The sequence below is a fragment of the Passer domesticus genome, chromosome 6, assembly GCF_036417665.1.
Source record: "Passer domesticus isolate bPasDom1 chromosome 6, bPasDom1.hap1, whole genome shotgun sequence".
In the NCBI taxonomy this organism is placed as follows: Eukaryota; Metazoa; Chordata; class Aves; order Passeriformes; family Passeridae; genus Passer; species Passer domesticus.
The window spans coordinates 49,472,587-49,496,505 of NC_087479.1; the positions used below are offsets into that span (position 1 = coordinate 49,472,587).

General features: G+C 37.1%; 1 protein-coding gene across 4 annotated transcripts in view; it reads left to right on the forward strand.

Moving 5' to 3' along the window:
- PLEKHA7 (pleckstrin homology domain containing A7) overlaps window positions 1-23,919 on the forward strand; it is a 145,566-nt gene that overhangs the window by 110,899 nt on the left and 10,748 nt on the right. For 3 of the 4 annotated variants that reach the window (XM_064425374.1, XM_064425375.1, XM_064425373.1), the window contains 13 exons: window positions 3,234-3,750; window positions 5,755-5,841; window positions 8,095-8,148; window positions 12,321-12,389; window positions 12,551-12,631; window positions 13,469-13,618; window positions 14,501-14,602; window positions 18,021-18,129; window positions 18,977-19,215; window positions 19,623-19,811; window positions 20,083-20,200; window positions 21,034-21,113; window positions 21,512-21,712. In XM_064425374.1, the coding sequence (XP_064281444.1) occupies window positions 3,234-3,750; window positions 5,755-5,841; window positions 8,095-8,148; window positions 12,321-12,389; window positions 12,551-12,631; window positions 13,469-13,618; window positions 14,501-14,602; window positions 18,021-18,129; window positions 18,977-19,215; window positions 19,623-19,811; window positions 20,083-20,200; window positions 21,034-21,113; window positions 21,512-21,712 (1,996 nt within the window). Of the gene's footprint in view, window positions 1-3,233; window positions 3,751-5,754; window positions 5,842-6,202; window positions 6,323-8,094; window positions 8,149-10,343; window positions 10,425-12,320; window positions 12,390-12,550; window positions 12,632-13,468; window positions 13,619-14,500; window positions 14,603-18,020; window positions 18,130-18,976; window positions 19,216-19,622; window positions 19,812-20,082; window positions 20,201-21,033; window positions 21,114-21,511; window positions 21,713-23,919 lie in introns of all 4 variants that reach the window. The other variant, XM_064425372.1, reaches the window with a different exon arrangement.

Genomic DNA, 23,919 nt, shown 5'->3' on the forward strand with positions numbered 1-23,919 from the left:
CTGCTTGTAGGGATGGCAACTTTTATATAGATCTTCAGACCTTTCAAATAGATGTTTCACTTCCCTTTTTAATTAATCACTCCCTTTGCTGAGTTGTAAATGTTAGTTGTCACTTTGGAGACCCACCTCTTTTAGTGACTCTCAGCTGCACTCCAGTGACAACCAGGGTAGCCATCTAATCCCTCTCTGTTCTCAGCAGATGGGAATACCTGCTTTGGTAAGATTCATGCCAGCCTTTCAGAGAGATCTCAAGAACTGGAAGAAAGTTTGAAAGGATGCTTTCAGGAGGTTTTGGGTTTTAGTAATTAAAGGTCAAGGTCAGGACGATCAAATGGCAGCTGTTCAGAAATTGTTAGGTTTTGATTTGGTTCCAGTGCCTGTATAAACTTAGTGCATAATTATGCAGAATTTGCTATGTCTAACAGTTTACTTGGATTTTAGAAATATATAAATCCAATTAAGCTTAATATTTCCTCACTAGATACAGTCATGTTGAGATACTTCCTTCCTTGCAAATGGTGTTAAAACCTTTCTTGTTATGCAGAACTTTCTGTTCCTTCCTGATTTGCTTAAGGAAAAAAACATTACTTGTCTTTGTTAGCTTCTGTGTGTTCCCATGAATGGCCACAGTGTTTCTAATAATAGTACTTGCTGTCTTTTGAACATCTATCTTCTCTTCTTACAATATCTTCTGTGTGATTGCTTCCCATTGCAGACCCTGAAGATTTTCATGGCCAATGGTCATATAATATGAGATCAGGCCATTTATTCACTCTTTAATGTCTGTTTTCTTTTTTGTGTCCTTTGTACCTCAGCATTCAAATGAGGGAGATTCTCAAGAACAGCTGCTTTTGCTCACTTTTGCTCTTAATCTCCAATAAAGCAATAGTCCATTGTGGACTAGTTTGAACCATTTGGGACATGGCTCTTTACCTAGAGGTTTGTGCGGTGTCTCAGAGCCTATTTTTATATGATGCAAATTATCCCTAAGCATCAAAAAGCTTGTGTGGTAGAGATACCACCAGCTTAAAGCCTGTCATCTCAGCTTGAGCTTTCTCCCTACTTCAGATACTGAGAAAACATAGTGTGTGCCTATATGTAGGCAGTTGCCTCCAAAGTTCAGCTCTGAATGTGACTTTCCCTGTGCAATGTTATCCACATTCAACTTTGTTCTCTTTTTATAGCAGGTTGAAGTATTGCATGAAACTGGATCTTATCAGCTGTTCCATGTACTGCTTTTAAAATAACAGTTTTTAGCTCTTCTCAGAAAAATTCATCCTTTTCTAGAAGGAGGGCATGACTCTCCTTGCCCCCAGCAAAACTCATGTTGCCTTTGCTTTCAGGTTGGTTTTGCTCCTAAAGCTGCCAGCCCTGGTGACTTCATTGACTGCCATAAATTCCAGCTGATCTCAGTATTCTGCCTTTTAATGTCCAGTTAGAAAATAACCACACACAGGTGGTTTGCAACATCTGCTAGTTTGTTTATGCCTTCATGAGGTCTCCACTAAACTGGGGTATAGGAGTGGTCAAGTCCCCCTTCCCTGTTTTTCTACAGAGAAATCACCAAAGAAATCTGTCTTAGCTTCATGCCTGCCTCAGATGTCCTTTTGAAGCATTATCTGCTCCCAGTATTCTTGGTTCTTATTGCTATCTAGAGGAAATACATTTCTACCCACTTTCTACCACATATTTTCCTGTAGAAAAAATTGGCAGCAAAGTACAGGACATTAAAAGTGCACATAATGCAATGAATTAAGGGATTAAAAGAGGCTCCACGACCACTGTATGCTGATCTTTGAGTTGCCTGTATTCATACTATCTCCCTGCTTAACCATCATTCTGCAATTTGAGGTAACATCAAGATTTTGTGGTATGAGGGAGCAGAGCCTTCACAGGTTTGTAACCCTCCAGGCAGTGCAGGGCAGTTATTCTACTTGCTGGCATGAGGAATTTTGTATCCTCTTGAGAGTATCCGTATTTCAAGGCAGTCCAACAGTGTCAAATCCTTCAACTAAAAAGGGATGGTGGCAACTACTGAGCAGCAGTTGCTGGTAGCAATTCTTCCCTCTTTGATTCAGTTATTCTTGGATGCTGAGCAAGGATATTCTTTTCCATCCTGGCCTTTCTTTCATGTGGAATTCCTGCATTTTCCAAACCATGAGGTCTCCCTCTCACACAGAGTGGAACTTATTGAGTGAAGTGATGAAAACATGCTTGGAGTTCCTTTGTTTGTGTGGTTTTGTGCTGGGTTGTTTTTTTTTTTTTAATTTTGAGGGTTTTTTGTGTTGATGCTTTGTAGCAAGCCTGGCAGAATGGTTTTCTCTTTGGAGATTTGGAATCAATGGGCAAATGACTGCAAGTACAAAACCCCAGATATTTGATTGAAGGATCAGAAATTAGACAGGCAGACTCTTATGCATGAGGCTACTGAAAGATTTTGTCTTCAAAGCAGGAGAGGGAGATAACTAGACTTTGTGAAAACTTTTGCCAATTCTGTCTTAACACTACCTACAAAAATATCTAGTTTGTACAGCTTAAGTGTTTTATGGGTGCAGTACTGAAGCCAGGACATAATACCTCTTTTTATATTCTAATTTGTCAATGACCTTTGTTGTGAAAAGTCTCATGTCGCTCCAATCAGTAGAACCAGTAGCAGTTTCACTGTTTTTAGGTGAAAATATTCATACAGACCTGCGGACTTTGAGCATTTTCTTACCATTTTCTTTCTTTTTGCTTCATTCACATTGACAAAAACTATCTGAGATATTCTGGGATTGGTGAGATTTCTTCTTGCTTTTAAAGATATTTTTATTGAACATGAGTTTGTTTTCGTAAACTGCACCACCTAGTGGTGAGCACGCTTTTTGTGAAAAGGAATATTTTAATTTACAGACTCACTCGATAAACATGACAGTAATCCTGTTCTTCATGTTCTTGACTTTCTTTTTTCTTTAAGTACATAATGCTGCTGTTCCTTAAGTTTGTTTCTAGTAGTTCATCCTAGGTTAAACACTAAATTAAAGTCCTGTATTTATACAGTGTAGTATTTGTGTGCAGGATAGATGTCATTAATATTGCTTTGTTAATATTTCTGTAAATTCTGTTAAAATGTCTGTCATGCTATATGTAGCTCCTCTGCTTATGTCATTAGAGATTTTTTTTATCAGTCACTCTTGCTCATCAGTGTGTGCTAAAATTTACCCTTTTCTTCCCCTTTTTTTTTTTTGTTACAGCCTCACTTCTGATCAGACTCTTACACGTCAGGGTCCCACTCCTCCTTTTCCTGAAAACTATCACACTTTGCCAAAGAATACCAGGCAGCCTTCAGGGAGCTCACCACCACCAAACCGCAATTTGCCGAGTGACTACAAATATGCACAAGATCGTGTCAGCCACTTGAAGATGTCCCAGGAGGAGAGGAAAGCAAATAAGGATGGAACTGTTTGGCAGCTGTACGAGTGGCAGCAGAGACAGCAGTTCAAACATGGCAGCCCCACGGCCCCCCTTTATGTAGGTTCTTCAGACTTCATTGATCGTGCTAAGTCAAAAAGCTCATTAGATGTTCCACGATCGATATCTGTTCCGCCCTCTCCATCGGATATTCCTCCACCTGGACCTCCAAAAAACTTTCTCCCACGGAGACCACATACTCCTGCAGAAAGGCTCACGGTTAAACCATCTGATGAGAGACAGACTGTGGATGTTCCTCTTGCTGGATCCCCCAGGAAGATTCGGAATCGTGCTGTCAAGGTTGGTGTCCGTTTAGCTGATTACAAACCATTCTACACATGGTGTCACACATGAGGGGTTTACTTAGTCGTGGTTCATTGCATCCTTCCTTGTGTAGGAAAGATCATGTAAGCTGTAAAAGCTAATACAAGGAATAATTTTCTCCTCAAGGTCTTGCTATTCTGATCAGATTTATTAACTTTTGTTGGTTGGGAAAGGAAAATTGGTGGCACATCACATAGGTGTGGAATGCTTTTAATAAAAAACAGGAAGGCATATCTTACATGTGTAAAATATACAGACGGTGGTATTTTAATGTAGAGAGTATGAAGGCAAGAATAGAAAACTCAGCAGGATGGAATCTTTCTTGATTATTTTTGCTTATAGCTTTGTGTTTGCAGTGCCTGCTTTCTCTGCATGTTTTGCTGCTGTAGTTAGTCATACAGCTGATTCTGGTTTTAGTTATGGCAAAGCCTATATTATTATTATTATATATTAATATTTTAGGTCCATTGCAGAGTCTTTAGCCTTAGGCTACCAAATTCAAATCGAGTTGGTCTGAAGCTTCAACTTTCTGAATAGTTTCAGTATGGGATTGTTTTGAAGGGACTTTTGTACCCTTTTATTCAGAGGTGACAAAGGTTTCCCTATTCAGTACTCTAAATGCTCTCCTTCCTTCCTTAAGAAATTTGGGGAAATTTGTGTTGAATCAATGGAGGATTGACTTGTCTTGGTAGATCTGGAATAACTGATAATGAAAGCCTCTGTATTCACTGAATTCTTTGACCTCAGCCATGGACTCTGATAAGGAAATATTTGCAAAGAGAGAGACTTAAAAATCCAGATACCCAGTGTGGATCATGGACCATGACTTTAGGCTGCAGCTTCATGCACAGTTTAGATTTTTTTTCCTAGTGTATATGTAGTGTAGCTGTTGGATGTGTTTCAGCATTTATAGATTTATAATATTCTGTCAGAGGGTGAAATAGTCTAGTGATTTGCAGAACTGGAAATTAATATTTGTAACTCCTGATTATATTCTACCACACAGTGGTTTCTCCACGTGTAAGTTGAAGGATCATTACATCCTTAAAAAGGCATGTACAGCAGTCTTTTCTTTTCCTGTGCAGTGGAACTGCAGAAATTTTAGGCTCTTTTTATGGCATCTTGCCTTTACCAATATTGGGAAACACTGTTCCTCATAATGAAAACTTCCCTGTGGAACTTCTGTGAAAGTTTGTAGAGAAAAATGCTCATGTTTTTCTATGTAAGCACACAGTGTCATTCTACATATAAATGTGTCTGCATAAATCCATGATACTCCATGCTCCCTGTACTGCTTTATTAAATTCCATCCAGTTGCACTTAAACCCCAAAACATGGCAGGTGAGGCAAATTTAGTGAAATTCAGAGACGGGAATAAAAATAACAGATATTTAGTCTGCCTTGAAGAACCCATAGAACTTAGGCTTTAAACGAAAGATGGAAGAATGAATGTGTAGTAGGCTTTCTTATGGTAAGCAGAAAGTTGCAGATCAAGGATGATTATTAAAAAAACCCCTTGGTATTGATGGAAGCCATTGCCACAAGGTGTCAGTCATGTCAGTAGCTTTGTGTTCCCTGGCTAGAAGAGAGCATTCGTGGTTGTTACTATGTGCAGTACAAGCCTGCTGTGGGAAGAAATCATCCAACCAAACCTTTTTCTGGGAGATGCTGGGTGTGTGGGGGGGAATTTCATGAACTTTTAAAAAATTTGCTGGAAGCTACCTTGCGCATTCTGCTGAAGCATCTCATGCTGCTGCAATCCACTGCTCTGCCCAGCATCACAGGTGCTGAATTTTTGTTTGTTCATTCATAAATTTTTAATCATCAAAGGATTGGTCTGCCCAGTGAGTGTTACCCTGATCTAAGCACGCCACGATTCAATAGAAAATCTGTGGCAGAGCTGCAGACTGAATTTGCCATGGAATGCAACACAGCTGGCACTTGACACAGTCCTTACCCTGTGGCTGTGGCTTCTTGCAGAGCTCCACGCACCTGGATCGCCGCTCCATGCCTGCCATGGGCTACATGACACACACGGTGAGCGCGCCCAGCTTGCACGGCAAGTCGGTAAGTGCAGAGCACGGCTCCTCTTGGGTCCTCCCATTAGAGCAGCCACGTTTTAAAATCCATAGTCTTTAATCTTAACTCTATTAGTTAAAGCATAAATAACTCGAATGAGAACTTAATCTTAACCCAGTAAAGCCTATAGGACTTTTGCCTTTATCTGCAATGTGAGCAGGGGTGAGCTTTCTGTTATTACAGGATTCAAGTTTTGTTATGTTTGTTTGACCAAATGCAGAGTTAATTAAATAATTGCTTAATCATGTCAAGTAACTGCTTTCTGGGCACTGAGGTGAAAAATGTAATTATAGTTCCTCTCCCTGAAGACTGCTAATTTCCTCTTTACAATGTGTCTAAATACCTGCAGCCTGAAGAGCTAACATTGCTTCTCATTCGATTAAGGAGACATCAGGCTAAGTTGGCTAGTATAAGAAATTACACAATCGCTCAGTTACTGCAGCACTTGCCAACTAATTCCACCTATCAGGTCAGCTGCTGCGTGGCTCATCTGTGACATTTTGTGACTCTGCAAATGCTTCATTAGTGGCATGCTTGAGTCTGTGCTTCCTTGCCCATTCTTTGGTATTCTACAGTGCCCAGGTCGTTTGCGGTTTTTCTTTGCTTACTGTATTTGCTATAAAAGATGAGCATTTTTAAGTTACAGGGCGCCAGTGCATCTGTTTCAAAGCGTCTACTTCCTTTTTATACTGTGTATTTATACTATTTCTGAAAATGCTGCATCTTCAGAAATGTGGGTTAAAATACTGTATAAGTTCATTCTAAAGCAAAACCATTTCTTTGTGCTGCTTTCATGGTGGGGTTGGCTCCCTGTGCCACGTGCTGCATCACCTGCAAATTGAAATGCATCAGCCAGTCTGTACATTCATATGAGCTTGCAACTGTGTCAGTTCTGCAGGTGAACATTGGTTCATAAAAGCTCAGGAGTGTCTTGGATCATCTGTGGTGCTCTTGATTGCACAGGTGTTATGAAGCTTGTAAATGTGAAATGAAACAGAAATGTACTCTCAGAGCTCTCCTGTTCCTATTAGAGCCTCAAAAAATGGAGCCACCTGGGAATAAAATCTGGTGTCTCTTCTTGGAATTGTTGAAGGCTTTGGCCCAAAACTGAAGTGCTTTTTTTGAATTAAAGGAGTTTCATTTCCCAATTACCTCACCTACAGAACAATTGCACTAAGATGGGTGGTAATAACAGGGATTTCTCCAAAAATGGGCAGACTTTCTGGTCAAGTCCTCAGCCAGTCTTACAATCTGATCTGACAAGAATTGTAAGTGAACGCCTCTAAAGAAATGCAAGTGTGATCTATTGATTTTTATGGCATAAAGGGTTTTTCTTTTCTTTTTCTAACTACACATTCTCATTGGCTCAAAACTTGTGAAAAGGTATAGTTGTGTTTTTCTTTTATTCTGAAGTTAATTGCACCCAGGATATGAAATGCTGACAAAATAGCAGTTAAAATTCTAGGAAGTTCTGGGCATTTTGGCTAACTACAAGTAGCACATTTACAACAGTTAAACTTTATTTTGTATTGCAAATATCCCTTTTCAAGAGGGGAAAAATAACTTTGTTATGACTTATGTGCATGTTTTCCTTGAAGGGACTGTAATAAATGTGTTGCTAGATGAGTGTAACTATAAAATTAAGCTGATAGCAATTACAGGTGAGGCAATGAAAAATAAGGATCAACTTGAATGCTGTTACTTAAAAGACAAAATGGATTGTCTAATCATATAAGTGAGATCTTTTTCAGAATTTTATTCCCAAAACTTATTTCATACTTTCCCTAAGTAAAGGAATTAATATCTTAAAATGCATGTGAATTGTGATCAAAAGTATTCTAGTGATATATTATATGGTGTCTTCTAGTTACATCTGACATTTAGTCACACCACTGTAAGTTTTTCAGTGAAGGGCTAGTCAGTGGAAATTGATCTTGAAAAAATAGCTTTGGAAAATGTATTGTTTCAGGTAGTTCTGTGTCCTATTAGGCGTGGAAACAAAAATCTAGGTGTTTGAAGCAGGGGATAATGAGGCAGTAATACTCTTGGGAAATATTTTGCCTGTTTTTAGCTGCAAATAGCAAGATGCTGGTGGAGCAAATGTGCTTTTTTATGTGCTCCTACTCTGTTATTTTGTTCTCTCTTCCATGTTTTCTTGTATATAGCAAATCCAACTATTCTGAAATGGTTCCAAACATTCAAATATATTGCACTGTTTTTTCCTTATGTTCATGCCTGAAGGCGGATGACACTTACATCCAGTTGAAAAAGGATCTGGAGTATTTGGATCTAAAGGTAAGATTTTAGATGAGTCTACTTTATTATTTTTTTTTTCCAACACAGTTGTCTTTTTTGTATCATGTTTGTACCTGAAAATTTTAAAGTAAATTTCTAGTCTGAGATGGAAACTGTCTTTTGCCTGTGTTGTGCTTAGAATATTGAGTATCTGCTTAGTAGTAACTATACAATTAAACTGAAAACTCAAAAAATGTGGTTGCTTTAGTTTGTAAGAACAGTTTTGTTACTGGTACTGAGATGGATGATATATGAGGATTAGGGAAATCAGATAAAAAACAGATTGAAAATGTTTCTCTGCTGTAGCATTAGTAGCAATATGAAGTCAACACCTCTAAGTTAAAACTCGTGTTCTTTTAATCCAGCTTTTCCCCTTTAAATCTTCTTGGACTGACTTCCATTATTTGTATAATGTGCCATATGTTCTTGTGAAAATGTGATTAATTAGCACTGTCATTGTTTTCATGTTATTACAGCTAAAAGATTTCAAATGCACCCATTCATCCATCCATCCATAGAGAGAATCTGATCAAGTAATGTTAGGAGGTATTTCTTTTTAAAAAAGAATTAAATATGACACTGGGTGTCCTATCTTCTGTCTAAATGACTTCTGTGTCTGGTACACTCGATGGTTGGCAATTTGAAAGCAAATCTAGAGTTCTTAATATCAGATTTTGAAGAACAAAAATCCCAAAAACAGTAGAAAGATATAATTATTTTGCTTAGCAAAGTAGTTTGCCACTTTCTGTGGGATGTAGGATGCCTTGCCGTATATAAATCACGTGATGTTCCTGAAAATCAAGGTGAAAGGAAGTTTGACACCTTGTTGTCTGTCTGGTTTGCATGTACAGAGCTCACTGATGCCATGGGGTGTTGCCTGTGAGCTGATTGCACCTGTGGGGATGTATATTTCAATCTTATCTGATCTTTGAATTCCTGAATATATAACCAAATATATAAATGGAAAATACTGCTATATATTTGTATTTAGCATATAATACAGGTGACGTGTATGTAGTCTAAATGATCAAATATGTAAACAAATATGATGGAATCATTAATATACAAATTTAAAATTGGTTGGACACATTTCATTTTAAGTCTTTGGTTTATTTACGGCTTTGCCAAATGTAACTGCAGCCCAAGCCATCAGATGAATTTTATGACAAATTACAATTTAAAAAGTTCTACAAGGTAAGAGATTATTAATAATCACAGTGTTTTTTCCATTGTAAAGCACAATAATTTTCACAGTTGAAGTGACCACAGGTCAAGCTTCTGAAAATGTGATACACTTAGCAAAATTCTTGGTGGGGGCAGGGGGGTGGGGGGTGTGGTTTCTTAATTTTTGGTGGATTCTGTCCAGATTAATCTGTTGTAGTCTGGAGCACGAGGAGATATTTGGTCTCTTAGAGCTCCCCTTGTGCCTTCCTACTGCCTGTAGCACCTAACAAAAGCAGCCAGGAAGAAAAATGTGTGGGGCACCTGATACTTCTGTGCAAAGAAACTTAATGCAAGCTGGTTCCCTTTTGAAACTCTTGACATTCCAAATGTCAAATGTTTTTTTCCAAAGGAATGATGTAAATTTTCAAAATGGGCATTTCTTAATCACCTTCTTTCAGTTGTGGTCCAGAAATGTAAAATTTCAGGTCATGTTGCTGAGAGATTAAGGAGCCCTGTGAAACTGGAGAAGGTGTCCCTGTATTGGTTACATTTGTGCTGTGCCACTAAATGTAGCAATGCTTTGATTTGTGATACAAGGAAAAAAGAAGAGTATGCTGCATGAAAGGAAGCAAATTATACAGATATTAATAACAGCAAATTCCCAGGTCGTGTATGTAATATCTTCCATTTAAGACACTTAAAAAAGCCAAGTAGTTTGAGTATCTCTCTTGACTACCCTGGGTTTTGAATTAGGCCCACCCTGATTAAACAACTCCAATTAGGACATTTTGGAATTGGAGTTATACTTATTTCTTTTCACTAAATCCATTATTTCTGCATAGATCTATCTTAGGGGTTTCAAAATAGAACTTCTCAGTGTGGAATTGTGACTGAACAATTAACTGCAGAGTGCTTAGGTGTGCCCTGGGAGTGTGTGATCACTGCTGCTCGCAGAGTTTTGAGTTGTGAGGTTTGGGGGTTTAAATCTTGACGTCTGTAACAAGCTATGACTAAACTTTTGTTTGAAACAGATAGAAAATAATGGACCTCTGATCAACATGATATACAAAGTGCTAAAGAACTCAGCACAAGGGTTACTGTCCAGTATACATGTAAGACTGCTTGCATTGAAATGTGCTCATCCCATTGCTTTTTCAAGTAGCAGTCAGTGTTCTGGCTTTTACAGGTGTCTTTTGGTGCACAGTAGTGCTTTCTGTAAGATTTTATTTTTACTGCCCTTTTTTTTCCCTCCTCTTTTGGAGTCTGTATGCGAAATTATGGCTGACCTCAGTGTTTGGTTTCATTTTATCATGTTTTGAAAATGAATGTGTCAAGTAGTGACTCCTGTGTGGAATTTGGAAAATGTGAAAGCATGCTTAATCCTCATTATGTTGTCATGTTCACTGCTTGATAGCTGACAAATTCCTTACAGTTCTGAATATGTAATTTGAAGTACCCCCAAATTCTGTAGGCTTGTTTTTATGTGAATTCTGTTGCTTTGAAAAAGGCTTTTGTATTGTCTTAGCTTGCAGGTAATTGAACATGCATAATTATTACTTTTAATAATTTATGGTATTTTATGTTTATATTTAATTAATTGTTACAATTATTTATAGGATTTAGCATTTAAATAATTTCATTAATAATTTTGAAAGACAGTTTTTTCTTCTATGTAATATGTAATTGTTGAAAAAAAAATCGAAAGCTTCTAGAGGCAATAAATACTATTGATTTTGGTGGTGCAGAAGTAATATTTCATCACTCAAAAGTACATGAGAAGTCTTTAAATGGAGCCTGCCACTGTAGGAGAGAAGATGATATGATGATATTTACCTCACTTAGGGTAAAATTTAATTACTTTTAAAAAGCTAACATGATCCTGTAGGTGACTCTGAGGTTAATAAGTAAAATAGCTTCAAGTCTGGAGATTGCCAGTAAAAAAACAAACTGCCTGTTTATACCCCTCTTATCTCACTAAAAAAAAGCAAACAACTTCAGCTTTTGTATCAAAATCTCTACTGCTTTATTACTGAAGACAATATTGAGGTGAATTTTTCTTCATAAACTTTTGCCTGTATATGAAAAAGCATATGCTATATATGAATACTACTAATCACCAAGTGGTCCTGTGGCAAGATAGTGTTTGCTCTAATGAATCTTTAAAAGTGTTCCAAAGAGGTGATACTAAATAATTAGATTATAAGGCTTTTAAGAAATTTATTATTTATGATCTTTATTTCATTGCTCTTTTCTTAACCTCATTTATTCACAAAGAAGGTCACGAGTAGGTAGTGGAAATAATAAACATTTCTACAGACGTAGACATGCCTTAATTCATAAGGTTGATGTGAAGGTTGGAAGTACAATTGAGTATTGTTTTGGTACTGATTCTAAAACTGTTATGTGAGAAGATAATCTCACCAGAAATGGAATATGAAACCAGTGATTTATGGAATGAGAGATTTAGTACATGACAGCCATGTCAAAATAGATTAATTACATTTAATTCCACTATAGCATTTTTGTAGCAATCTGTCTTTAGTAAAATCCACCCTGTGCTGAGGAAGATACTGTCCTTTGTAGATTGAAACACTTGCCAAAAGTTGTATTTTTAGTCATTCATGAATGCTGCTATTGTTGCAACCATGCATTTAAATGAAAAATTCCATTCCTTTGGCTTCAAGAAAGCTATTAGAGCAGAACTGTTCAAACTACTAGATCTTGCAGGAAAAGGACTTTTGTAACCAGAGACAGGTGGGATTATGCTGTTTTGTACAGAATTCCAAGTTGCTGGAAGAGTTACTAAATAGCCTAATATAACTAGTAATCCCTTTTGTTAACACTTCTCAAAAACTAAAGCCAGATTTGAAAGTACTTGTATCCAAAATTTTATTTTTTTTTCTTATTAAAAGTGAATATTTAACAATAGCTTTATTTTTACTGCTGAAGCATCATTAGGTCTTAATTTGCTATGAATTTCTTACATTTTGAAAATCTGTTCCTCTTAGATGACAGGACGTGACACGTTGAAAGACAGAAGTGCAAAGCCTGTCAAGGTTGCAGAAAGTGATATTGATGTAAGTATCAAACGCCACTGCAGCACCTCTTGCACTCTTCTATTTCTTTTGTACAGTCACATGGTCATTATTATGCTCCTTGGGGTGAAATATTACAAGGGATACTTTTCTGCTTGGTTTTTAAAATCTAACCTTATCTATGTGTGTGATTTTATTTCCAGGTGAAACTGAGTGTTTTGTGTGAGCAGGACAGAATTCTGCAGGACTTGGAGGACAAAATAAGAGCCCTTAAGGAAAATAAAGTAAGTAGGTTAAAAAGGGTTAGTAAAACAAAACAGAAACTTCTATCTAATCATGAAGTATAAAATAGGAAATTGTAAACAATAAATTGAATTAATGGATGCTGATTGCACTGCATTGTGTATGTACTTCTATGATAACAAAAATTGGGTTTTACTTCAGGATTGAGTACCCATTCTGAGAAAACATGTTTTTGAAAGTGAATATTTTAAACCCATCTGCTTCACTTCTTGTGAGCTATAGCTGTCAATAAACTGAGGTGATTATAAAAATAAAAAATTTATATATCCTAAAATGAAAGTACTGTTCAGGTGGATCCTGTGGAAGAACTACTGTGCAAAATTAATTGCATGTTATTTACTCCTGACTAAATGAATTGGGCCTGTTTCATGTTTTAGACAATACTTTAAACCATCACATGACTTTTTCATCCACAGCAGTGAAGGAGAACCTGTCCTCAAACAAACAGCTCATGCTGGGCTGTGGTAGGGCTGTCATTGTTCTATACTGCTTAAGGGAATTCTTCTGAAACTGTAAATTGCACTTTCGTACAGAGGGTAAACAGAAAAATTCCCCTCTCCCTGCTTTGTGTTTTCAACGGTTTTGGCTGCTTAATGGGAAGATTTAATAGAAAATATCAGATAATTTTGGATACAATAGGTAATTAAGGCTCTTGCAGTTTTTGTTTACACATGAGTCTCCAAAACAGGAGGCCAATCCTAACCTCTGTTAGTTTGTAGGGAAGACTTGGGGAATGGAAAACACCTTTCATATTCCTGCCAGTAGATGCATAAATTTCCATGTTAATGTTGTAAACTTACTGCTGTCTTCTTTGTTAGGATCAGCTGGAGTCTGTTCTGGAGGTTTTGCACAGGCAGATGGATCAGTACAAAGACCAACCACAACATGCAGAAAAAATATCTTACCAGCAGAGACTTTTGCAAGAGGACCTTATACATATTCGGGCTGAAATATCCAAAGTCTCAACAGTACGTGTGTTTGGTTGATTCCAGAAAACCAGAATTAAAATCCCAGTCAGACTAGAACTGTGTTGGTCATTGGATAGGGAAATTTAGACCTGTTCTGAACAGTTTTGGTTAAGGTACAGGATACTAAACCAGACCAAAAAAATTAAACCATCTCTCCAACTTTGTTTTTCAATGCCTGCCTTCCATGCCTCCAAACAAAAACCCCTAACCTTTTCATTATCTTTATATGTTAAGTGCGGGCTTAAATTGCAAATCTTTCAGCTAGTCCTTTGAAAATATGAACGTGATTCCAGGATGTTTTTCCAGCTTAAAAGGAGTTGGGAAAATCTGTTGATATTTCAGGAAAAATTTACCATTCATATTATAACTGAATACAATTCAAATGTAATTTAATCTTGGTTTCACTCTGTTATTACTGCCTTTTCATGAATATAAGACTAGCTCTTTGTAAGACTGTTTCCAGAACTGCATGAGCACCTTCCCTGTAGTAAGGTGTGGTCACTAAAATGACAGTTTTATTTAAATGTATCTAGTCAGTTTGTGCCTGTAGAAAATGTATGGCTTCCACAGTCAGCATGTAAAATGTATTTGTGGGCATAAATAGCAAGTCACTGGAAAAAGGGCTGTACTGGTGCAGGGATTGTGTTACATGCCAATTTGGCCAGAGGTTTTTAACTATAGTTTCTTGACTTGATTGTGCAAGCTATGAGGGGTTTTCAGGTGTATAATCAAATCTAAGCAACAATGTAGACTAAAATGGATTCTTTACTTTGTTTTTATAATAGAACAACAGTAACTTCAAAACTCTTTGGTGCTCGGTTACAGGATGGAGAAAGTGGTTTTGAAGTTAGCACAGTGTTAGAGTATTCCTTCTGTTAACAGGAGATGGAAAATGCCTGGAATGAGTATCTGAAATTAGAGAAGGATGTGAGCCAGCTGAAAACAGCCTTACAGGAGCAGATGAACAGTTCATTGGTATCTCAGGTGAGTCCATTTCCAGACACTGTAAACACTTAGGGGGTGGTTTAGTCTGAACATCAAGTTACCATTTCATAAGATTAAATTTCTCTGCCATTTTTGCAGAGTGTTCAGCTGTCATGTAATTTGGTTTGCAGAGTTCAGGCACTGTGGCAGCATGGCTGTGCAGTGAAAAAACCACTGCATTGTCTTGCAGCACACAAGCAGTAGTGCCATAGTTTCCCATAAGTTGTCTATGCAAATTTGCCATTATTTTATTACGTTTTTATTACACGCTGACATCTTGACATTGATAACCTATTCAATTTATAAGACTGTGCAGGACTTCTTAGCCTTTCATTTATTTGATCTGACATTGTTGGCTTCTTTATCCATTTTTAAGAGCATCAGTCACTGGTTGTTATTGTCATTACTTGTTCTTTGTCATGTTCTTCTAGTTATGGAAGATTTATCTTTGCAGATTGTTTTGTGAAGTGGAATAAGTGTTTAACAGCCATCAGTAATTGAAAGGCATCTCAGTTTTAAATCAATTATTCAGTTTCAAAATTTAAAAAGAAGCTTTGTTTGAAGCTCAGTTATTTTCTTTGCTGAAATGGATATGGAATACCAGATTATTTCTACATACCTGCTTACAGCTGGTGACTTTATTCTCAGGGAATACTGGATAATTTTTCCTTTGTGTGAGGTGAACTCAAGGAACACAGTTAATGTATACATTTTTCTCAAGTTTTAGTCTACTTTTCCAAATATCCTGGACCTAAAGAACTGACTAGTTAAATTTTTTAGCTTGTTTGCATTAAGTATCTGATCAGATATGATTGGAAGCCTGTTTATTTTTACTGTTAATGAATGAATGTTAGGTTTTACAAATCTTGCTTTGATACTTTTTTAATTGCATCAATCTTCAAAGTACATTTTAATTTACTTTTCGTTTTGGGGTGTGGGGAAGTGATTCAGTTTCTGGAGTCAGAATATGTAATTGAACTCAGCTCTAGTATATATTTTAAAGAAAAAATCCCAAGGGAATATTAGAATAAAGTGGTTCTTGTATGAAATTACTTAGTTTAACAAAGGCAAATAACACCTTGAAACAAAATACACCTTTTTAGACTACTTTGAGATAAAATTTCCAGTTAGGTGTTAAACTTGCTTAAAATACTCGATGTGTGGCATGGGATTCACCAATACGTTTGGAAGGAAGCGTGGTTTGCACAGAAAAAATATAGTTCAGTTTGATTATCATCTCATAAGTGATTAATTATAAATACACACAGCCATAAGCACATTATCAGTTGGATATGTGTATACTTTTATATATCTATACATATAAGTATGCACAGATATGTTTGGCTAAGTTTTAAAAAAATGTTTCTGAATACCTATTTTGGAGATTCTAAGGGGAACTGAACTGATTTTTTTCAGAAAGTACTGAATATTCTAAAAAACTATATTCCTTCATAGAAGTCTCACTTGAAGTACCCATAATGGTTAGAATTTTTTTGATCTCTGCCCAAGGGCATGTAGATTCAAGATTGTTTATCTAGCTTTTTCCAATAGCACTAAATTAATGCACACTGTATTTTAAAAAAATGCAGTCTTCATGGAATATTATTAAAAATTCAGTAAATTTGCAGGCTCAAGTTGCTGAAGGAGACCACTGATGATGTTTCTATGTAGCATTAATTAAGAGGTTAAAACCTAAATGTTTGAGCAGCTTGGTCAGAGTAAATCTTGCTTTTTAGAATGCAGCTTCAATTGTCTTTTGCTGAAAGGTTGAGGGGGGATCTGGGCATGCATGCTGAATTTAGCTGAGATGGGTTACTTTATCAGTGATAGCTTCTTAGTTGGTTCGTCTTTCTCCTCTGGCTTTGTCAGTCTAAATTATGTATCTGTTTGAAGGAAGTTAGAGAAATAAAATTTTCTCTCCAAGTTACCTCTTCCTGCTTGCCAGTACAGTTTATTTATACCCCTCTGTAAACAGCAATCTTGGCTTTCATAATTTTAAAATTAATTAATCTGCTTATCGTTCAGCCCAGCTCCATTTTAGATCTAAAATATTCTCTTCACATCAATATTTAAGTAATGGGAAGAAATAATATTAAAAGATCTGGCTTTTCTACATTGCCAATCAAACATTTTCTGAGTGGTTTCAGAAGCAGGATTTTCAGTGCAACACAGTGGTTTTTTTCACCAGTTCTGAGGCTTGATTGTTGTAAATCCATCATTTGGTTCCTTGTAGTGTGATTAATCTCAGAAAAATGAAATGAAATGTGCAAATTTATAGTTTGTGTCCTGACAATCTTTCAAAATATGTCCTATCTATCGAGTGAGTTTACTACAGGCAAATAACATTCTCCATCATTTAAATGTTTGTGTTCTTGGCACCCTGTTTGCTGATCTGTAACCTGGCTGAACATATTTCCTGATTTAAGACAGAAAGTGGAAAGCAATTTATATGCCTTCCTTAGCTCTATGAGGTGTAACAGCTTTTACTGAAGTTTTTTTCCACCCTCAGCCTTATAGGATTAATTAGTAGCTATTTTGCAGCTCATGGCAAGTGATGAATTTCTGGAGTTCTTGAGCAGTTTGTGAGCAATTCTTAAGTGTTTCACTGCCTTCGCTTTCTTTAATGGTATTGGTTTTACTAAGTTTATTCTTGATGCAAATTTTTGAAATCTGTGTTACCAGGCTTTAATGAATTAGATGACAGCAGCTATTTAAGATGATTGGAGTGACTGAAATGGTGCCTTCAGGGGCCAGGCTGTGATGCAGCTCAGTCTGTAGACAAAGCTTCCCTTTCTTTCTTTCCTTCTGGAAAAAACCCTTGGTAAAGCAAATAGAATGCAAGATGAGAGCAAGTCCTGGAGCAGCAACAATATATTGTTTTAACCTGTAATACATCATGACCAGTAAGCCTAACAACTCAAATATAAGCAGAAATTAAAATTGTCAGCAATTCTGAGTTTGTTTTTCTGCTTTTTTAATACTGGATATTTCCCCTAAAAGTATTTACATGTTTTTAAAGGTTGCTTTAGCAGTCTTAAATTTGATAGGTATAGGATTTAAGAACAAAGTTCAAATTAAAAGGTTCTGGAAACTCATTTTATGTAGAACTTTAAACTATATTTTTGTAGTCTGAACAATATTGTAGAAAAATAAAAACTTGTCTCTTTTCCCCTGTCTTCTTTAGAAAGTCTTCCAAGAGTCAGAAAATGCTCTAATAAATTTTATGGACAATATATATTCGTTGGTGTTTTGTATTTATTAATTTTTATTTTAAAATAATTATTTAACTAATTTCTAAACTCCTAAGATTTCATGTAAGTTCTGTAGTTGTAGTTGGTGATCTCAAAAGAAGGAAAGGCCCATAATAAATTAAAACTGAGGCATAATTGTTTTTTTTTTCTTTCATTACAAACAACAGGAGAAAACACAAATACAGAAAGACTTGTGGAGAATTGAAGATGTTACAGCTGGCTTGAGTGCAAATAAAGCAAACTACAAAACCATAGTAGACTCTATAAAGAATCCAGGTAAGGGGAACATGATGAAAACATAAAAAATATACCAATGCAGCTGAGTCTTTGGGTCTGTGCAAATCTGGAAGTTTGTTCTCCTGCAGAAAATCCAGTTAATTCTGCTACTGGATGTGTCAGAAATCCCTGTTGATTGAGTGCACTAACTTGGTGTTTCTTTGCCTGAGGTGACAGGTTTTTTTCTTGTTTGTTTTCACATACCAATGGCTCTAAAATGTAACAAGCCATAAAAAGAAGGGAACAACAATAACCATAATGGGCTACATTCTTCAAGTTGCAGAAGGGGTTTCTGTCAGGTGCCAGGCCCTTACCACTGTAGTATCTGTTCTGCATCCTGTCCAGGAGCTTTTCTCTGGGTTTTTTTCTCTGGGTTTATTGTTTGTTTTTTTTTTCCCCTTGGGTGCTGCCCAGCTGCTCTTGCTGCAGTTGCCTTTCCCCTCCATGTTCAGGCAGGTGTTTGGTGGGCAGAGCAACATCAGCTCTGGAAGGGGGGAAGGCAAAGTGTGTGTGGTCTGCACTGCAGTGGCTTTATTACATTTCAAAGGCAGGACCTGATGTGTTGGGGTAGCAAGAGACTGTTAATGCCTACTGCAAAACTCACCTCTCACATACAGAGATAAAATAGTTCTGAGATGGTCTAGATCTGTAGGCAGCTTAAGGAATCTGTGGCATGGGGCCAGATGCAGCTTATGGACTGATTTCATGTAACTCCCAGGCTTCTCCTTCCTTCTCCTTCCACTGCCCTCCACCAGGAATTTTATGGGATGATACCAAACTGTGTAGTTTCATTTTTGGTCTGAAAGGGATTGTTATCAAGAAATATTTTTGTCTATCTCTCCCCTAGAGAGAAAAACAGTGCCTTCATTTTCTCAGTCTTCAGTGCCTTCCTTACCAGCTTCCCTGGCTGCAGTGGACAGCAAGCTCTCTGTCCCACAGAGCCCTCCACGCAGCCCGCTGAAATCCCCTCTGGAGGTCAGGCTGTACCCACAGCCTTATTTCCAGACCAGGACACAGCACCAAGCACAGCAGCTGAAAAAAATCGAGCCACCTCTTCAGTCACCAGTCAAGCTCAAGCCAAAGGTTGTAAGTACTGCTCTTGTGGGATTCCTTCAGCAGTGTTTCCATTTCCCTTCTGTCAGGAGCAGTGGGAATGTCGTAGGTGGGAAGTGCACGCTGTGGAGGCACAGCAGTGGTGTTTGTTTTGGAGCTGAGCAGCAGCACTTGCAGCATAAGTACATGTGCAGCCTATTGTGCAGTGGCCATAGACTGCTTTAGAACGTGTTAATATTCAGAGCCTTCCTTGGAAATGCTTTGTGGTTCATTTCTTGGGTCTTGCTTGGGCTTTAAAGCCTCAAGCTTCTGGTGTGGACAGAGGAGAGCACGCTGAAGCAGTCACAAATACTTCATATAATGCACTGACCTTTATTTTGCAGTTTATGCCAGACTGTTTTCGTGCTCTTTGCCAAATCCCTGTGCTTTCCTATTCCCAGGAAGATGAAGCACCGCCCAGACCTCCTCTCCCTCAGCTGTACAGCCCTGAGGATCAGCCACCAGCTGTCCCACCCCTCCCCAGAGAAGCCACTGTCATCAGACACACCTCGGTGCGGGGCCTGAAGCGCCAGTCAGACGAGAGAAAGAGAGACAGAGAGCTCGGCCAGTATGTAAATGGAGATTACAGGGTGAGCTCTCACACTCCTGTGCCCCTGCTCTTCAAAGATATGGGAACCTTGAATAAAATATGTTTTTCTTGTCTGTAAAATATATGGAGACCTTTAATAAAGTAAGCATGATGTAGAATGGCAAGGAGATAATAATGACATCATAATATTAATGATGCGTGCTGTATAATAATGGCAGAAAGAGATGTAGCAACCCAGAAACAAAGCTTTAGGATTATTAAAACTTGCTGTCTGTGATTTCACTTGAGCTGATGAGTATTTTTCTGTATAGGTGGAGCTACGCTCATACATGAGTGAACCAGAACTGGCAATGATAGGGGGTGACCTCAGCCACCCTTCCAGTGCTTTAATAAGCCCTGACAGTGGATACCAGACATTACCTACCCGTGGTAAGCCAGGAATCTGTGGAATTGATCCCTAACAGTACTATCTGTATAGGAGCTTTTCTCTTGTAGGGTTTCTTGGAGATGATCTTAATCACCAGATCACTGTTTTTAAATTAACTGTTCAGTGGAAGTTTAGAAATTTTATGCATTTTAATGGTGGTGTTGCAGACAATCAGCCTTTGACAGAGCAACTTAATATAGAAGACGTAAAAAACCCCACAGCAAAACATGGAACTGGCTATTAGAATATCTCTTATATTCAAAGTTATATTTCCTCATAATTTCTGTGCTGTCTTTTGCAAAGTCCAAGTATTTTTAAAACACCTATATTGCCATTAAAATGTAACTGATAAAGTATATGACTACGATGCTCCAAACATTATATCTGACTTGACACTCCATCCCCATTGTGCTGTTGTCCTGTAACTGTTTTGGAGATAGGGATAGAGATGATATTTGGACCAAAAGCAAATGATTTCCTAGCCATTTGCTTCTTATCTCTTTGTTTCTAACTGTGAATGTTAAGGTTTTATTTTCTTAACAGATGTGATTATTTGTACAGTATATCTAATCTTGTACAGCTGAGTTCAGCCTGTCCCTCATTTTATATAAGATTCTAAATTATTATGGTTTTTTCTGACTTTTGATCAGTAGCAACCTGAAGTGTTTGGCTGAAATGAAATTTCATGCCTCTTATGATCATGTGAATTGCAGAATACGTGCTCAAATAGTGACCAGAATGCCACAGAAACAATGTAATAAAAGTTAAAAAACCAGATACTTTTCTTATTTTGTCTGTCATTTGGTTTTAAGGCATTCTCTTTTTCCTTATAAAGGTTTGTCTGGATCAACTTCCAGGTTGCACCAGTCATCTACCATTTCATCGTTTGCAACACTTCGAAGGGATAGGTCCAAGGTAAGTTTTACATAAACTTCTGAAGGCAAATGTCTGAGCTGCTTGAAATAGTTAGGCCCAGAGTACATTTTGTGTAGCAGGAAGTGGGATTGCAGTAGCCTGGGAGAGGAGCAAGAGCTGTGATATACCGAAGACTCCAATTCTTCACTTTCTAAAATGAACTGGAAAACAGACAAACAACTTACTGCATTTCAAATAGATTTATAAAACAAGGTTTAGAACCAAAAATCAACACTACTAATAGGAAATACAGAGTTGAGAGAGTATATACAAAGAAATGCAAAGTTAATAGAACAAAATTTAGTAATGAGATAGGAGTAGTAGTTCATTTTTTTTGGTATACTTCTTATAAAGTATTAATTACAACGTGTGTTTTGTGTGCCTTGTGACTTCTCCAGGAGAGACCAAAGAGTGCCTTGGAACGTTTATACTCTGGAGACCACCAAAGAGGCAAGATGAGTGCAGAGGAGCAGCTAGAAAGAATGAAGAGACATCAGAAGGCGTTAGTGCGGGAACGCAAGAGGACTCTTAGCCAAGGAGAAAGGCAGCCTGTTTCATCTCGCTCTTTCATCAGGCCCGTGTCTGCAGACGTAGGCTCAGTATGTTAGATATGCCTTAAAAGGACTAAACTAAAAATATCTTTGGATTTATTCTTTTTTTTTTCCCTCCCCTCCCGGCAAGCACTTTCACTTGAGCGTGTGTGATGCTTCTAGTCCAATTAAATTAGTGTTCTGTGGTATCAAATGAGTTCAGAGAGTGTGAGGAACAGATGATATTTTTTACTCATAGTTATGGTAAATGTAGCAGGTTCAGCAGGTAAGTTGGTCAGAGGTTAGTGATGAGTGGAGATGCCAGTGTATTTGGGTGATTTCAGAGCCATGATTTATTTTTTTCCTTTGGAATTGTATTTAGAAAGTGACAGAAGCTTGTACAGTTTTAAAACTGCTTCATAATGGAATGGGCCTCTTGGAATGTTGTTTCTCACCATGGGTGTTTTTCCTTTTAATTCATAAATTAGACTGCAAGATAGTTGGTGGTAAGATCAGACCAAGGTGGTGTTTGTCTGTTCTTTTTAAAAAAGATGATAAATGGATAATCAGTTTTAAAATCTAATCATGCTGATTAGGAATTTATGTGACAGCTAATGTATTCTAATTGATACAAATTCTTCTTTAAAGCTCAAAATGTAGAATATTCTAATAAGGCTCAAATTTAGGCTGCTAAAGAAAAGTATTATGTTGCTTTCTGAGAGTAAATGCTGTGCAGATGAGAAGTTTATAATGATGCATTTTGGATACTAACCAAAGCAATTCTGATTGGTGAAGTTACCCAGTTGCTCACTTGGTGCTAAACCAGGATTGTACTGTAATTGCACTTATGCTGTGGTCTTTTAATTTATTTTTTTATTTGGTCCACTAGAGCTTTAGAATGATCACATTGTTTTACCTAATTCATTGCACAAGATCTCTTGCTTTTAAATTTGTCACTCATCATACCTAATGCCTCTTTTTTTTTTGTTTGCTTGTTTTTAATTTGCAGAATTTTGTAGCTACTTTAAAATTTCTAACTGGACTACTCAATTTTTACCAGGCTTAATTGCATTTAGTACATGTGTGTCAGTTGCTGGCATTGAAAACACTTTATAATCAGCTTTTCATTCCCACTGTTCTGTAGCACTAATTTGCAGCCAGTTATTTGTATTTACTTTCCCAGTAAATACAACTGCACTGCTTGGAGACATTCATCTGTTTTGTCTTCTGTTTTGCAATCACAAATTTTTTAAAGACAGTGCATAATGTTTGGGAATTGTAGTACTATAGTCCCACTGTTACTTTCGTACTTTTAATTGGAAGAAATAAATCTGAGCTGCTTATGTTTTCTGACTCACATAACATACACAAGTTGAATTGAAACGCTTTCATAACACTCATTATTAACATTTGTGGCAAACACTTTATTTATAAATTTGGGTGCCATCTTGGTCTTTTTCTTGCTGTAAAGAATTTTTCAGCCCTAGTAGTGTTTTGTAGAGGTCATCTCTTGTACCTATGGGGCTTTGATATGCAGAAGCATGTTTGATAGCACAATTACTTACAGCATTACAATTATTTAGCAGCCACAATGGCAAACAGTTAAATGTATAATTGAAGTGCTGCTCAGTGTGTAACATTTGCTTTAAACATACATTGTATGTGTAACTCTAAATTTTAATTGGTCAGCTCTCAAGTGTAGGATGACATTTTAAGTATTGATCACAGTTCATGAATTCATTTGTTATATACAATGCCTTTTTAATGTAAAAGTTGCAACATCAAAGCCAATAAAAGAACTGCTTCATAAGAATGGTTTGATGTTTTTCTTACCTGTTATATAGCAACAACTTGGAAATGATAATGTGTATTTAAAATATACTATCTCAATCAGGCCTGGTTCGAATATGAGTAGAAGGATGAGTTTAGAGTACTCATATGAGAAAATCTTCTTTTCTCTGTTGAATTCTGTAATGTATTAATTTTTGAGATGTAATTGCCTCTTACCTACTTAACTTTTTAATATACATGGAAGATACTTATCTTCTGAGTGAATACTGAGAGCTTGTGCATGAATAGGTTTCAATTAGATTTATTAATGCAAGTGACATAATGAAGTCTAAGGACTTCATGTGGAGTTCAAACTTCTTCCAAAACAAGGCAAAGATTTGTACCAGAAACACTGGAGATATTTTTCTGAAACATAAAAGTGGCACGTTCTCCCGTTGACACCCTCAGAACCTTGAGGAGTTAATTTTGTTGTTGTTGTCGGTTTT